Raw genomic sequence first — 15,301 nt, forward strand, 5'->3', positions numbered from 1 at the left:
ACCTGCACAGCCCTCCCTCCCTCAAAACAAAGTCAAGTGCAAGTCATATCATTATTTCTCTGATAGTATGGCCTTCTTTGGCAATGAAGGACAAACAACTTCATTGTCTATAGCACCCTTCTTATTTCTTTTAATTAGGTCTATTTTTGCTTTGGTTTTGTCTGAGATCATGATTGCTATCCATGCTTTTCTTTTTTATAACTGCAGCTGAAGCATAATAGATTCTATTCCAGCCCTTATTTTTATTCTGTTTGTTTGTTTCAAGTGTGTTTCTTGTAAACAATAAACAATTGCTGGATTCTGGTTTCTAATCCATTCTGCTATCTGCTTCTGTTTTATGGGTGAGTTCATCCCATTCACATTCACAGTTATATATCTCTATCCTATTCCCTCCCCTCCTATATCCTTCTTACTCTCTCTTTTTACCTTGTTCCTCCTCAAAATTCTGTTTTGTTTTCAATCACCAAGTCCCTGAATCCTCTCTCTCTTTTATTAGCCCTCCCCTTCTCTTATCCCCTTCACCTTCTGCTTCCCTGTTGGGTAAGGTTTCTTTCTATACCCAGTAGAGTGTGTAAGTTATTCTCTCTTTGAGCTATGAGAGTAAGGTTGAAGTGTTGCGCACCACTCTTCTCATTTTCCCCTCTATTGTAAAAGATCTGCCTTTTGATGCCTCTTTTATGTAAGGTATTTTTCCTTGTTCTTCCTCTCCCTTCCCCCCTTCCATTGGGATGTTTGGGTTTTTAATATGATTAATTATGTTGATTATTTCCCTAATATTGAATCATCCTTACATCCTTTGTATAAAACCCACTTGATCATTCTGAATGATTTCTTGGACAAATTGATGAAGTTTTTGATAGGATTTTGTTTAAAATTTCTAAGTCAGTGTTCATTAATAATATTGGCCCTTCTGCATTTTATTTTTCTCTGGTTTAGGTATCAGGACTTTACTTGTTCTGGAAAAGGGTTTTGAGAAGGTGCTTTCTTTTTCCATTTTTGAGAGTAATTTATGAAGTATAGGTGCTAACTTTTCTTTAAATATTTGATAGATTTCTCCTGTGAATCTCTTAGGTTCAGGGACTTTTCCTTGTTTAGTTTCTTTACGGCTGGATCTATTTCCTTTTCCAAAATTGGGCTATTTAAGGCTTTATCTGGTCTTCTGATAGTGTGAGTGTTTTATATTTTTGAAGGAATTCTATTTCTTTTGTTTCCTTGGTTTTGTTAGCATATAACTTTGCATAATCTGTTAGTTTTTTAACTCATTTGCCAAAATATGAAAATGCACCTCTTTCTGGGTAGTTCTCAAAGACAACTGATGGGCATTAGAGAAGATGGGAATTCACTAGCTTAATTTCTACAAAAACCATACATAATGAATAGGACTAGAAAATGATTATCAAGATTTATCTATGTATCTTACTGAGAGATAGCTTTTTTCAGCTATGACAGTTATTAAAAGCAAGCATTGAAATGAACTGACCTTGGAATCAGATCTTCAGATTACTATATCATAAAATATTAAACCAACAATTAAGCAGATTTAATCCTACTTACTAATTATTATCAATAATATTTTAGTGAGAGCAAAAAAATTTTACCATTCATATATACAATTATTTTATAACATCATTACCTTTTATCCTTTAAGAATGTGTTTGCAATATATATTTATTAGCATTTCCTGATCCTGTGGATTATTGATCCCAGGACCTGTCAACCAAATGCCATTCACAGAGGTGGTCCAGCCTAGTCCAAGCATCAGGACAACCTGAAGGAAAGAGAGGAAGCATCATATGCCAGGCAAAGTGATCCCCCAGCACTACCTTGACTACCATCTTCCCTCAGATCCTGATGGAGACAGCCCAAGACTATTGAAAATAGCAGTGTTTCCAGTCTAGTGTCCCCAGACATCATCCTGGGAAGCAACCACTGCAGGGATGCAACCTGGCGATTACTCCTTCAGATACTATAGCCAAAGTTCATGAAGACCAGAAAAGAAAGGTTGGTTACCAAATTCCTCATCATTGTCAAATGGTTCAACATAGAACCTGATAGAATGTTATGTGTGAAAATAACATTTTTATTGGTTATGATTAATTAAAAAAATTTCCCCAATTACATGTAATAACAACTTTAACATTCCTTTTTCAGATTCTGAGTTCCAAATTTTCTTCCTCCCTCCCATTGCCCCCTGATTGAGAAGGCAAGGAATGTGACACAGGTCATACACATACTCATGCAAAACACATTTACAAGTAAGTCAAAAAATGACATTAAAAAAAGCCATTACTGTGTATTTTACCAGTGTACCTTACGGGCCACAGGACCTTTCATCTGCCTGGTAGCTGACTTGTAACTAAACATTGTCTCCCCCTTTGGAACATAAGCTACTTGAGAGTGAGGATTGTCTTACTTCTCTCTTTGTAAACCCATCACTTAGCACCATGCACATGGTAAACATTTTACAAATGCTTCACTTACTCATTAGTACAGTAGTACATGAATATAGTTTATAAATAAGCCAGGTGACACAGTAGATTGAATGTGGGACTTGGAGTCAGGAAAACCTGAATTCAAATCTAACCTTAGATACTAGCTGAAGGACTTGGGGCCAATTTTCTTGACTGCTATCTGCCTCAGATTTCTCATCGGAAAATAACAGCTACCCCAGGGTTGTTAGGAGGATGAGTAAGATAATATTTACAAAATGCTTTACAAACCTCAAATTACCATATTAATGCTATTATGTATACATACATTGAACGTTAGTTTTTTTTCCTGATAGAGCTATGTGAACAAATTTAGAAGACCACTAATCTGCCTTATTAACGATGTATCTAAGTGATTCTAAAATTAATAGGTCCCTATCGTCTTTTCATTTATCAGTGAAGGAATGGAAACTCCTGGAAAACAATGACTAATTTGTTTTTGCCTTGGTGTTGTCAAGCTATCAGGAGACACCTTGCTTTCCAGAGCTAAGGCCCAGAAAGCAAGCTGTACCTGAGCTTGGCATAGCAACAATCCTTTGCACTCACCCTCTGGCAAAATCCCATCATTATTGTATTGCTTTGACTAGCATTGGGTGTTCCCTGAGCTCTGGCTAGTACTGGACAAGCTTGGACAAGTTCTGGTCATGAATCCCTGCTATGAACTGTTGCTATTACCTCCCATCGTCAGGGCTACAATTCACTGGGTAGCCACTAGTAGAAGCATTGAGATCTGCCTACTTGAAACTGGGTCCAGTCCCACCCATTCACCCCAGGGGTGGGGCCCTGGTACATGTATCTAATCTGTGTCCTTGTCTGCAAGTTGTTTCTCTCATTTTGAAATAAAACTTCTGTTGGATTCCCGACTCTCCTGTTGATGAGCACATAGGATATGAGGGTTGGATTCTAAAGTCAGTGTGTAGAGTAAAAATCCTAGATAGTCAGAATCACCCTCTTTATGGCATTTCTGTATGGTCAACATCTTGGAATAACGTAGGTAAGGGAAGCCTGAAAGTCAGATAGGTACGTTGAGGGTAAAGGGAGGTAATTAAGACTGATGGAGAAGGGAGGCTGGGCATCCTGCTTCATCACCTTCTCTCTCCTCATATCTCCATGTCTCCTCTCCCTGTGCCCTTTAGGGCAGTATGGGGGGGGGGGGGGAGAGAAGAAAGAGACTTCGAAGTCCACTGTATATATTTTCGAATTGGGAAGCTGGACAGATCACTCGTGTATCAAATGATGGACAGAACCAGTGGGGCTATTTAAATAGATGTTTTTCTCTGTTTCCTTTTTCTCTCTGTCTCTATCTCTTTCTCTGTCACTCGTTCTGTCCCTGTCTCACTCTTCTCTTGCTCTTTTTGCCCAATTTATATGTTTGAATTTGCCTAAATTAAAAACACATACGATATGACTACATTTAGTGAAGTCTAAAAACATTACCTTTCTGGGTCACGATGACACATTGTTGTCACAAAGTGAATTTGCAGTACATGAGCATCCCAAGTTCTTTTCACATGAACTACTTGACAATCTCACCTCCATCCTCCACTTGTGCCAGAGCACAAGACTATATATTTATCTGTTTCAAACTTAATCTTCTTAGATTTGAGCCATCATTCCAGCCTGCTGTAAAATTTGGGGATCCTGGTCCTATCACTCACCACCAGTTATTTCTCACAGTTTGTAGTTCTATCAGTTTTTACAACCATGTCATTTATGTCCTCATATAAGTAATGTGTAAAAATACTGAATCTGTCTAGGCCCAAGATAGATCAGTGTACCATGCCACTGGACACTTCCCTCCAGGTTGACATGAACCTAGTAACCATTTTCCTTTGGATAGAGTCAACAAGTCAGTTCTGACTTTCCATTTCTGAGACTGAGTTTTCCTATCTTCCAGTTAGGTGGTACAGTGGATAGAGCATCAGGCCTGCAACCAGGAAGACCTGAGTTCAAATCTATCCTCAGACACTTAGTAATTGTGTGACCCCAGGTAAGTCACTTAGCCCTCTTTGCCTCAGTTTCCACATCTTAAAATAAACTGGAGAAGGAAATGACAAACCAATCTAGTATCTTTGCCAAGAAAATCCCAAATGGAGTCATGAAGAGTTGGACATGTCTGAAACAACTGATCAACAAATATGTGCACTTTGAAATTTAAATTCATTTAAAACCGATACTTAATAGCAGCTTTTTATGATGATACATCTTCTCAATAACTTTGTATTTATAGGAAGTATAGTTATAGTTTTGTGAATGTTCATTATTTGTCCTTAAAAAGGGGACTTTGATTAGCTGACTGTACTGTGAAGGTGATGACTTACACGTACACGTTTATTTATTTTACACATGCACATTTAAAAAGAAAAACATAAAGAAGTCCAAAACATAATAAAAAACATAAGAAAGTCCAAGCTTAAGGACCAGAAAGAGATAGAGAGGCTTGTTTGCTTGTATGCTGTTTAAAAAGTCATAGATTTATAACTGAAATGAACCTTGGTCAGGAGCAGGCACCCTTAGGATTGGAGTGGGGATGAAATGAGGCACTCAAACTACAGAGCAGCTAATCAAAGGAGATTGGCTTCACCTTAACATAGCACAGATATGCAACAAAGAGCGGTGGGGTATAGCTTCTACAGACACAGCCCTCCAGTCTCCATTAGAAATTCCATCTGTTCAGCCAGACGGGGTGTGGTCTATAGATATGCACCGAGTCAGGGGGGCCCAACCCCAGGAGGGTAGATTCTTTTACTTTCCAGAAAGCCTGGTCAGTCAACACAGCTAGAAGCCACTAGTAAACTGTTAACCAGAAAAACCCAGCTTAAGATTTGCCCTGCCCCTGGGCCAATAAACACTTGGCTTGGTAGATTTTTCCTAATGTAAGTGGGTCTGCAGAGACCCTGGCAGATACTGGTCCTATCACATACCACCCTCATGGTGAACAGCTCCTGAGAATCTTTTAGAGGATCTTCCATGAGTTCAATGTTTTCAGACTTTTCATAAACAATCTCCTAGCTTTGTGGTTGCTTAGTTGTTTTTCAATATGTCTGACTTCATGACTCCATTTGGGGTTTTCTTGGCAAAGATACTGGAGTCATTTGCCATTTCCTTCTCCAACTCATTTTACAGATGAGAAAATTGAGGCAAACAGGGATGAGTGACTTGGCCTGGGGTCACACAGCTAGGACACATCTGAGGTTGGATTTGAACTGAGGAAGAGGAGTCTTACTGATTCCAAGGGGGAAGGAAATATATAGTCTTCCCTTGAAGACTCACCATAAAGGAAAAGAAGAAAGAAAAAAGTGGGAGAGAACAAAAGTTAGAAATCCTTCACTTTTCCTCCCCTGTTCAGAAGGACTGAGTTACAGACTTCATCAGTCTGGTCCATGGGATAGTCAATGCCAATTCTTTGTCATTCACAAGGCAAGGCAATGACAATGAGCCAGAGTAAGCCCGGCCTAGACCATCTGGGACACTGCACAGATGATGATTCTTCAGATACAATCAATGGTCTCCATCCTGCATCAAGGTCAACTGTAGTAAAGTGGCTAAGAGAACTCAAGCCTCCTGAATGTAACCTGATCCAGAATCTAAGCTGATACTGAGGTTCTCTCACATACTTAGCAATCCCTGGTTTACTCATGAAAACCACCCTTTCTCTGAGAGCCATAGGAAATCTTTGCCCTTCAGAGCCTCTGTGGTGTTGCCCTCTTCTTCCACTGGGACTACAAAAGGACCCTCTGAACTATTGAAGGACTCAGGATTACCGTCGTCAGGTGTATTTTTTATTCCAGGCAATTACACATAAACAGTGTCACCTCTCTCATGCAAGGTATCTTACAACAATATCATCCCTTGGTCCCTCAAGCCCAAACTGGGAATGAATTGCTTGAACCATCCCAGAGGAAAGGAAGCCTGCCAATTTAGGAGTATCTGAGCTATTTTTTCTAGAGTTTATGAAGCTATCTGAGGGCAAAGATCTTGAGGACGATGCAGCTCTGCACCTCAGAAGAAATAAAGAAGGGTCAGAGAGGGCCAGTTGAGACTATATGTTCAAAAGCATTCCATTCTTATCAGGTACCTCTTCCTGGAGATAATCCAAGAAACCACCAGACCAAAGAACCTTTCCCCTTCCTGGGGTAGAATTGGTTTGTCACAGACTTGGCTTCTGGGAAGCTGCACACATGACCTGGGCGGTCATGTATGCATGATGATGAACCTGCTGATTAACAGTAACATATCTTTTGTTTTGAAATGGGAGACCACCATTCTACCAAATGGGAACAGGCTGAGGACTACTTGGGTTAGGTTGGTGTTTCCAAATGTCAAAAGGAGCCCATTTATGAAGGAATAGCAGCCTTATCCTACACTCAGCAAAATGTGGCATCACACCCGAATGTCCATATTAACAATGGACCACTCCCCAATCTCTGCTGTTCTTGGAATATCAGGGTAGTCAGGTCATATGATGTTCTGTTTCTGACAGGAGCTGTCATGTCCCATAAACAATTATATGCAATGGGAGGCACTGGCAAAATTCCTCCATTGGTCTTGATCCCAAAAAGAAGAACTTTTGATTGCTAGCTTTGCCAGACCCATGACCATGCTCCTCCTATAAAGCAGTGAAGATAAAGGTCTTCTCAAGGTTCTCTCATATGCCAGTCATACAGCCTGGAACTCAGCTCAATGGAAGGATGTGCTAGAACTGGGCTGATGGAGGAGGCAGGGTTCTAGAGCCTGGACTGGCAGTCTAGGTCTCTATCATAGTTGCAACCTATTTGTGATGAGGGACGCAGAGGGACCCAAACAATCATGATATTGAATGGCCCATTTCCATTTAGCAATAGAAGCCTCTTCTGCCCTGCTGATCTTGTTAAAGGGATGATCTTTCATCACCTAACCTATAATAGGCAATTCTGGACAAAGGTTAATTGTATTACCCTGAATCATCTCTTTAGGAACAACTAGGACCCAGTAATAGGTAAGCAACTGATTTTCAGAAGTGGAATAGTGAGTTGCCACTCAGGGCAACCTGTAGGTTCAGAAACCTAACAGTTGCTTAACCTGGGCACTCAATGATGCCTACCAAAGGCGCCACTCAGCCTTCCACTGTGTATCTTTAGGGACTGAGACTTCCAAAAACATGTGCCTTATAGGGTCATTAAAGTCCCCAGAGGAGACACCTGGGTAGCCTGCTTTAGATTTTCCAAGGCTGTAGCCTATTCAGGGCCACACTTAATGGAGGTAGACTTGCAAGTGCCTCAGAAAATGGAGGCCATCAGATTACGCAGATTGGGAAGTCCAAAGAGTCTCTGGGCTTCTCTTTTAAAAACAGTAGGGTCAATAGCTTATTTGGGACTTCACCTAGATTCCTGTTTCTGCCTTCTGCTGTATTCCCCCAAACTTAACTGAGTAGTCCAGACACAACCTTTCTAGGGTTGATTTCCCATCCCCTTGTCCCTCACAGGCATCACCATCACCTGAGCTACAACATGGACAGGGCCAGAAAGTTGCACTCATTAGCATGATGACTTTGTCCAGCTTCCCACAGTTCACTGGAAGCTGCCAGGTGCCATCTGCCTTCCTCACAAGCAACAAAGGGTCATTGCAAGAGGAGCTTGGTTTAATGAAGTCCTCTAGCTTCCTCCTTCTCCATCACTAAAGAAGAGATTTCCTGCCGTCTTTGGGATCCAATATTGTTTGGTGTAAACTATGTGGATGATGGTGACAATTCCAGTGGTTTCCATTTAGTCCAACCCATGGTAACAGGCATAGAGGATGATAAAAGGATCTGCATTCCCAAGAGTCTATAATATGGTTATCTCTTTCACTTTCCCTGTTGGTGTTTCAATATATCTTGGATCAGCATAAGAAATTAGATGAGAATTTTCTGGGAGTTTTGCAGAAGCCACAGACAACACAAGATGGCCAGCAGATGACATACTCAAAAATTTAGAAACTCAGAAATGCATAAAATATAGGTATAGTATTGTATAATATTAACATGTTTATCTGTTAATACCATAAATATATACAACTTTAAAAAAGTTAAGTAAAAATTTGAAGTTCCATTTTTTATTACTTTTTCATATAGTATCTTTATTTAACTTTGACTTACATATAGCCTATGACCAAATGCTTAATCCAAATTTTACAATAAGGTACTGTAAATACCCCATAAAAAAAGAAAAAAAATTCAGATTTCTTTGGTACTAAAAAATTTTACTCAGATTTTTCAGATTGAGGGGATGCTGAGTAGTAATGGTACTCTTTCCTCCAGTGATCTGTCCTTTATGACTCCCCAGAATAGTCCATATGGAACAGGGGGTTAACAGGATACTTTAGGCTCAGGTGAGGTTAGAGGGTCCTTAATACCCCTGTGCCACATTTCCCTTTACAGTTTTACCAGCATCCCATAGACTGGCCAACTATTTAAAAAAATCAGTTCTATGTTTCAGAAGTCATACTCAAAGGTCCCTCCAGGATCTCATTTTTCTCCAGTTGTAGGAGGGTAGTGGGGTCTGTGATGACTCCCCTGTTTTATATGAAGGAAGAAGAGAGAATGTAATAGGGTGATATAGGGGTCTAGAGGCATGAGATTGGGCTTGAACTGCAAATATGAGCAGAAAAAGCAGACCTAGAAAAGAATAAGGGATGAAATCCAACAAAGACACAGATATAAAGGCAATTAGAGGGAAAACCATTGACAAGAGTTGTTAGCTTTCTCTTGTCGTGGATTCCTTTAGCAGACTGGTGAAGCTTCTGGATCCCTTCTCTGAATAAAGGTTTTAAATGCAGAAAATATAGTACATAGTATTATAAAGGAAACCAATTATTTTGAAATAGTTATCTGTCATCTCATCCATCTACGCAATCAATCAATCACAACAAACCATGTTCATAGAACTCAGGTTAAGAACACCTGAATTAAAGTGAGATGAACAGAGATCCACTAAGGAAGGCACTTCAGGGAATGCTGTGCTCATGAAAAGAAATGTAAGATTTCAATTATTAAAAAAATAGAAATCAAGTGAAAGAGGAGCAGGGTGACAAAAAATACTATAAAATCAATACTCATGAGGAAATATAGATATAACAGATAAGAAAAAATGCAGCTATACATAAATGCATAAAAATGAACTTAATGAATACGTATTTATTGAAGTTTACAATGTTAAAGCTGAAACATTTTAAAGACAATTTAAGCCAACTCACTCATTGTAAGGAAAAGGAAGGATAAAACCCGGTACCCTGTTTTTGATTAGGAGATTCCTGCAATGTTTGGAATGCTGAAGCTAAGTGAGACTAAGTGGGGGAAGGGGAAGCTCCAGTTCCCACCTTGATAAATAAAATTTTGAAGGAGAAGGAAAGGGCCCAGAGGAATGAATGAATGATTGAATGAGTGAAAACGTTTACCACTTTTCATTTACTACCAGGGAATGCGGAAGATAATTTAACAAGGGGCAAGTTAAAAACCGATCTGCTTCCTTTTTGCAAGATATAAAAAAGCAAGACAATCTGTTTTTATTCCGAATGATCCCTTTCATGTTCCCTTTAACTTCATAATCAATCATGGTAGCTATTGTTCAACCCTAGGTGTGATTTCCTCATTCCCCCTTTCCCTCCCCCCTTCCCTCCTTCCGATAATAGCAAAGAAGAAAACCTATCCCGCAAAGAGACAGAGTTGTTAGCATGTATAAATTATCAGTCAAGACAGAGGATCACTCGGGAAGTAAAGGAAAGGAGCAGGTAATCTCATTACAAAGATAGTATCTGCATATCAAGAGCGGCTCGACGCAGGTCTAAAGTGACTGAGACAGCAATCTTGCCGGAGGGACCCAGAAATCCTTCTTTACCCATCCCCCGCCTGAATACCTAAGAAATGCGCCTAGTGGGACAGACTGGCAGGGTATCTCAGTAAATACTCCTTTCCCTCGCAAGCAGACTTCATACATAACTTACTGACTGACTGGCTCTCTCTCTTTCTCTCTCTCTCTCTCTCTCTCTCTCTCTCTCTCTCTCTCTCTCTCTCTCTCTCTCTCTCTCTCTCTCTCTCTCTCTCTCTCTCTTTCTGTCTCTGTCTCTCTCCGTCTCTTTGTCTCTGTCTTTCTGTCTGTCTCTATCTCTCGGTGGGCGGGGCTCCAGCCCCCGCCCCCGCCCCCTCCTTGCCCCTCACCTGCGGCCCCACACTGGGCCAGCTCACCCTGCTTTGACTCATCTTCCACGGAGGGGTGGGGGCAGAAACCGAGAGCCGGAGGAGGGCGCGGAGGCCACCGGGCCGGCCCTTCCCCCAGTGCCAAGGAGGTGGAGCCCAAAGGGCTCAGGTGAAACCGCGCACGCACGACCCAGGTGGCCGCCCAGGACGGTCAGATCGGCGGACCGGCCGAGCCAGGGCCACCTCCGGGCGCGCCCCCCAGCCCAGGGACTCGGTGCCAGCCGCTGATGGACGGCGGCGGGGCTGTCCCCGGGAGCAGGTGACCCGCAGCGGCGCCCGCCAGCCCGGGGAGCCCGGGTAGGAGGAAGATGGCCCGAGAGCTGAGCCAGGAGGAGCTGCTGGACTTCCTGTGCCAGGCCGGGGGCCGGGTCACCAACGCCGCCTTGCTGGGCCACTTCAAGCGCTTCCTTCGAGACCCCGGCGCGACCCCGGGCCAAGTGCAGCAGCGCCGCGAGCTCTTCAAGAGCCTGGTCAACTCCGTGGCGGCCGTGCGCCAGGACTCCGACGGCCTCAAGTGCGTCGTGCTCAAGAAGAGGTACCGGGACCTTGTCGGGGAGGACGGGCTGCGCGGGCCCCGCTCCGACCCCCAGCCCTCTGCCCCGCAGCCAGCTGCTCCCCAGCCCTCTGCCCCGCAGCCAGCTGCTCCCCAGCCCTCTGCCCCCCAGCCAGCTGCCCCGCAGCCGACTCGCCCCCCGGGAGCCCCGGCCGCCTCCCCAGGCAGCCGGCGGCGGGCGCCAAGGCAGCGACAGCAGCAGCAGCCCCGATCCCCGCAGCAACCGCCTCGGCCCCAGCCCCAGCCTCAGAGGGCCAGGAGGCAACCTCGGGAGAAGAAACCAGAAACTGAGCCGGCAGGTGCCCGAGCCACAGCCCCGGAAACAGAGTGCAATGGACTCTTGGCCAGGCCAGGGGATGCTCCAGAGTCCACTGAACCCGGGAGAGAGGGAGTTGATTGCAACCCTGGGAGGCTGAGGGAGGCAGCCACTGCAGGAGGCCCTTCACCGCAGGCTAGGGGGTTGGCTCAAGGTGGGTGCCCTTGGGCTGACTCCACAGAGCCACTCCTCCTCTCACATGGGGGCCCTCCCTTGGAAGAGCTGCAGGCCCTGGAGCCTAGCTCAGGGGGACCACCGGAGGGCACACCCAATTCCAGTCCTGGCTCATCCACCAAGCCCCCACCGTTGACCATGGAAATCTTCAGGGATTCAGGGACTAGCCCTTCCTTGGCATCTCTTGCTTTCCCTGGGGATGGGTCAGAACTATTGACCCTAAATGGACCATATTCCTATACAGCCCAGCAGCAGCAACGCACCCGAGAGTGGGTGGCCAACCACTCCCACCCCTCCCCAGACCACGTTGCAGAAAGGTCACAGCAAAGTCCCAGCCGATTTTGGTGTGTGCTACCTGAGAATTTCCTCAGCCTGCCCTACAGTTGTGGGGACCCAGCCTCAGAGAGGTTGCCACCTTCTCTCCCTGTTTCCCCTCCCCTCTTAACTGCTAGGTCTTCAGTTTTTCGGAGCATCCGTTGTCAACTAGACCTCCAGGATCTGGAGAACTTTGTGGAAGAGGATAGTCATGACAGTGAGGAGAGTACCAGTGGCCCAAGGGAGTCTCCAGGGGAGTTGGAGGAAGCCCCAAAGGTTCCCTTCGAAAACAGAGCCCAGGAAAAACTTAGGACCCCAAGTGGCCATTTCAATAAATCTCAGCAGGAAAATACTCCTCTCAATACATCCCAGGGACCTATATTTAGAAGTGGTTACTCCCTTCAATACCTCCCAGCAACAGTTAATGGTCCAGTTGTAAAGCCAACCAAAGAATCCAGGGAATCTTCTAGCCTGCCTCAAGACCCCATGCCCTGTCCAACTGTCAGGTTAAAGAGATCTCTGAGGAGAAGTTCCAGGGCATGGAGGGACAAAATATCCTCCTCTGATGAGGAGTTGCTGGATGAAGACTTAGTAAGGAGGAACCGCCGGCCACCCCGATCGAGAAAGTTGTCTAGGGCAGGAGCAGCGCCCTGTCCAAAGGTGGATGCCCCCTTGACCCTGAAGCCAACAGTTCCCAAGGCTGCATCAGAGCAAAGACTGGCAGACAGCATTTGGGTTCCCCCTGGGGATATGTCTTCTGTCTTAGTGTCACTCAGACCTTCTGTACACAGATCCTCTTTGGTGCCCCTGGACTCCCGGGAGCATGAATGGATTGTGAGAATAGCCAGTGGCTCATGGAGAAAGGCACTAACTTTGTTTTGGGAAGACCCTCAGCTGGCTCTTCGAAAAGACTTTTTGACTGGGTATACTGCATTGCACTGGATTGCCAAACATGGTGCTCTCCATGCCCTTCAGGAATTGGTCAAGGGGGCCCAAAAGGCAGGGATCGTTCTTGATGTGAATGTGAGATCCAGCTGTGGCTATACCCCACTGCACCTTGCTGCCCTCCATGGGCACCATGGTATCATCAAACTTCTGGTGCAGAAGCTGGAGTCTCGAGTGAATGTACGAGACAGTAGTGGGAAGAAGCCTTGGCAGTATTTGACTAGCAACACCACTGGGGAGATATGGCAGCTTCTTGGTGCCCCTAGGGGGAAGCCCATTTTTCCAGTCCATTCCTTGGTGAGTTCTTCCCCCCCCAAGAAGACCAAGAGCCATGATGTTTCAAGGCACATAAGCAGAAAGACCTCCCTTGCTGCATTACTCAAAAGTCAGCACAATAGGTGGAAAATGACCCACCAGTATGACAAATTTCGAACATTAGGGGAGAGAGATGAGTATAGTGACTGAAGTATCCCTTGCTCAAATGTGCACAGACATTTTGATCTGGAGTTAGCCTGTGAACAAACTCCACACTCTGCCAAGATTGGAGTCCTTCTGGTTTAAAGGACTCAAGATAATTTGCTGGGCAAGTGGGTAGGTCGGTGGGGAGAATTAACTAGTTTAGAGGGAACATCTCTCCAAACTTGTTAGTAGCTCTGCCAGAAGTTGCTAGTGTTGGAGACTCTGCTTTCTTAAGTATGAATGGCAGACATGGGACCAAGATAGAAGTCTGGAACTCAGCACAGATTCTTCTTTATTACCACAGATCAAAGTATCAGGCTCTTGAGCAGATGTCCCAACAGGAGAACCAATAAGGCACTCAGGGCTCAGAGATTTCCACTGTGGTTCAGCATACTTTTGTTCAGTGCCACACCCTCTCCCCCTTATTCTTTACAATAAATCTTTCCCAAGAATATTGGGAAGGTACGGAAAATACCATATTTCAAAAATCAGCTTTGGCCTTTATTTTGTGTAGTTTGGTAAAAATCTAACCTATGTGTGGAAAAGAGGAAGTAGGTCTAAAATCCCTCCACCTCCAACCCCTAGTATTTTATTCTTTCTGCAATTCCACATGGTGGATATAGGAGGAGATTGATGACTCTTTGGAGAATTATTTCTCTGTCCCTTTTTGTATCATGTACCACTCCCTCCCCCCCCCCCCCCACATTGGCATTCTGGTGAAGCCTGTGGACCCTTCTTGGAATAATGCTTTTAAATAATTGAAGGAAATGCTGAGTTTTAGGGGTGAATGAAAACGAAGTTGTCTTTATTGCCCATTCAAGTTTACAGACTCCCTGAAATAGATTCACAGATCTCCCTTGAGGATTCATAGACCATCACCCCCTTTTAGATTAAGTGTGAAGAATAGTTGATGAAGTAGCTGAAAGAGATCTAATCATGATCTACCCCAAAGTGCCCCGCCCCCCCATGCATCAAGCTTGAATGGCCAACCTCAGAGTTCCTAATTACGATGAGTACTGAATAACTGAGGTCAAGGAAAGAATATTGCCTTATCCACATGGGGGGAAAATGAAATGCAATTTCTGGAGCTGCTAGCAAAAAATTAATTTGCACTAAATATGTGTCCAGTGAAGGTTGTTTTTATGGAAGCACATCATACCAGATCTATTCTAGGAAATAATAGTTAGCCCATGTACCTTAAAATGGGACAGAAAGACTTCAGGCCATAAATGGAAAAAATGAATACAAATAGTATAATTCTATGCAAAAAAAAAAAAAAAAAACAACAAACCCAACCCCAAACTATTCTAAATGAATGGCAGAGGGGAATGTTAATTTATTCAGCAATCTTTTAATGGACAGTGACAATAAAGCAGTATTTGAAATTATGTTTGTGTTTCATTTGTTTTAAATTCAATCACCATGAGATAGCAATAAAAGTTTTGAATTTAGGATTGAGAAGTACTTAACACATTTGGCTTTCCTTGTCCTGTTTCCCATAGCGAATTATAAAATTCTTTGAGGTTAGGGAAGGTCTTTGTCTTTCATCCTCGCGGCTCCCAAAGTTAGGGCTCAGTGTGTTATTAAGCACTTACTGTATGCCAGGCACTGTGCTAAGAGTCAGTGACACAAAGAACGGTGAAGACAGGGTCCCAGCCCTTAAGGTACTCAGCCTAAAGGGAGACATAAGATATATATGAAAGTAAATGGAAGGTAAGTGGAACAGGAAAGATCTGCAGCAGAAGGTGGGATTTGAGCTTAGTCGTGAGTGAAGCCAGCTGGTAGAGGGGAGAAGGGAGAGCATTTTGGACATGGGGGACAGTCATGGAGTCAGGATA

At 43.8% G+C, this 15,301-nt stretch overlaps 1 protein-coding gene across 1 annotated transcript; it reads left to right on the forward strand.

The window, feature by feature from the left end:
- Window positions 1-10,122: 10,122 nt before the first annotated feature.
- Window positions 10,123-14,851, forward strand: SOWAHB (sosondowah ankyrin repeat domain family member B). The gene has a single exon (XM_072623892.1). The coding sequence runs from the start codon at window positions 11,010-11,012 to the stop codon at window positions 13,467-13,469; it is 2,460 nt and encodes an 819-aa protein (XP_072479993.1). The 5' UTR covers window positions 10,123-11,009; the 3' UTR covers window positions 13,470-14,851.
- The last annotated feature ends 450 nt before the right edge of the window (window positions 14,852-15,301 follow it).

Source organism: Notamacropus eugenii, chromosome 7 (assembly GCF_028372415.1).
Source record: "Notamacropus eugenii isolate mMacEug1 chromosome 7, mMacEug1.pri_v2, whole genome shotgun sequence".
Classification (NCBI taxonomy): domain Eukaryota; kingdom Metazoa; phylum Chordata; class Mammalia; order Diprotodontia; family Macropodidae; genus Notamacropus; species Notamacropus eugenii.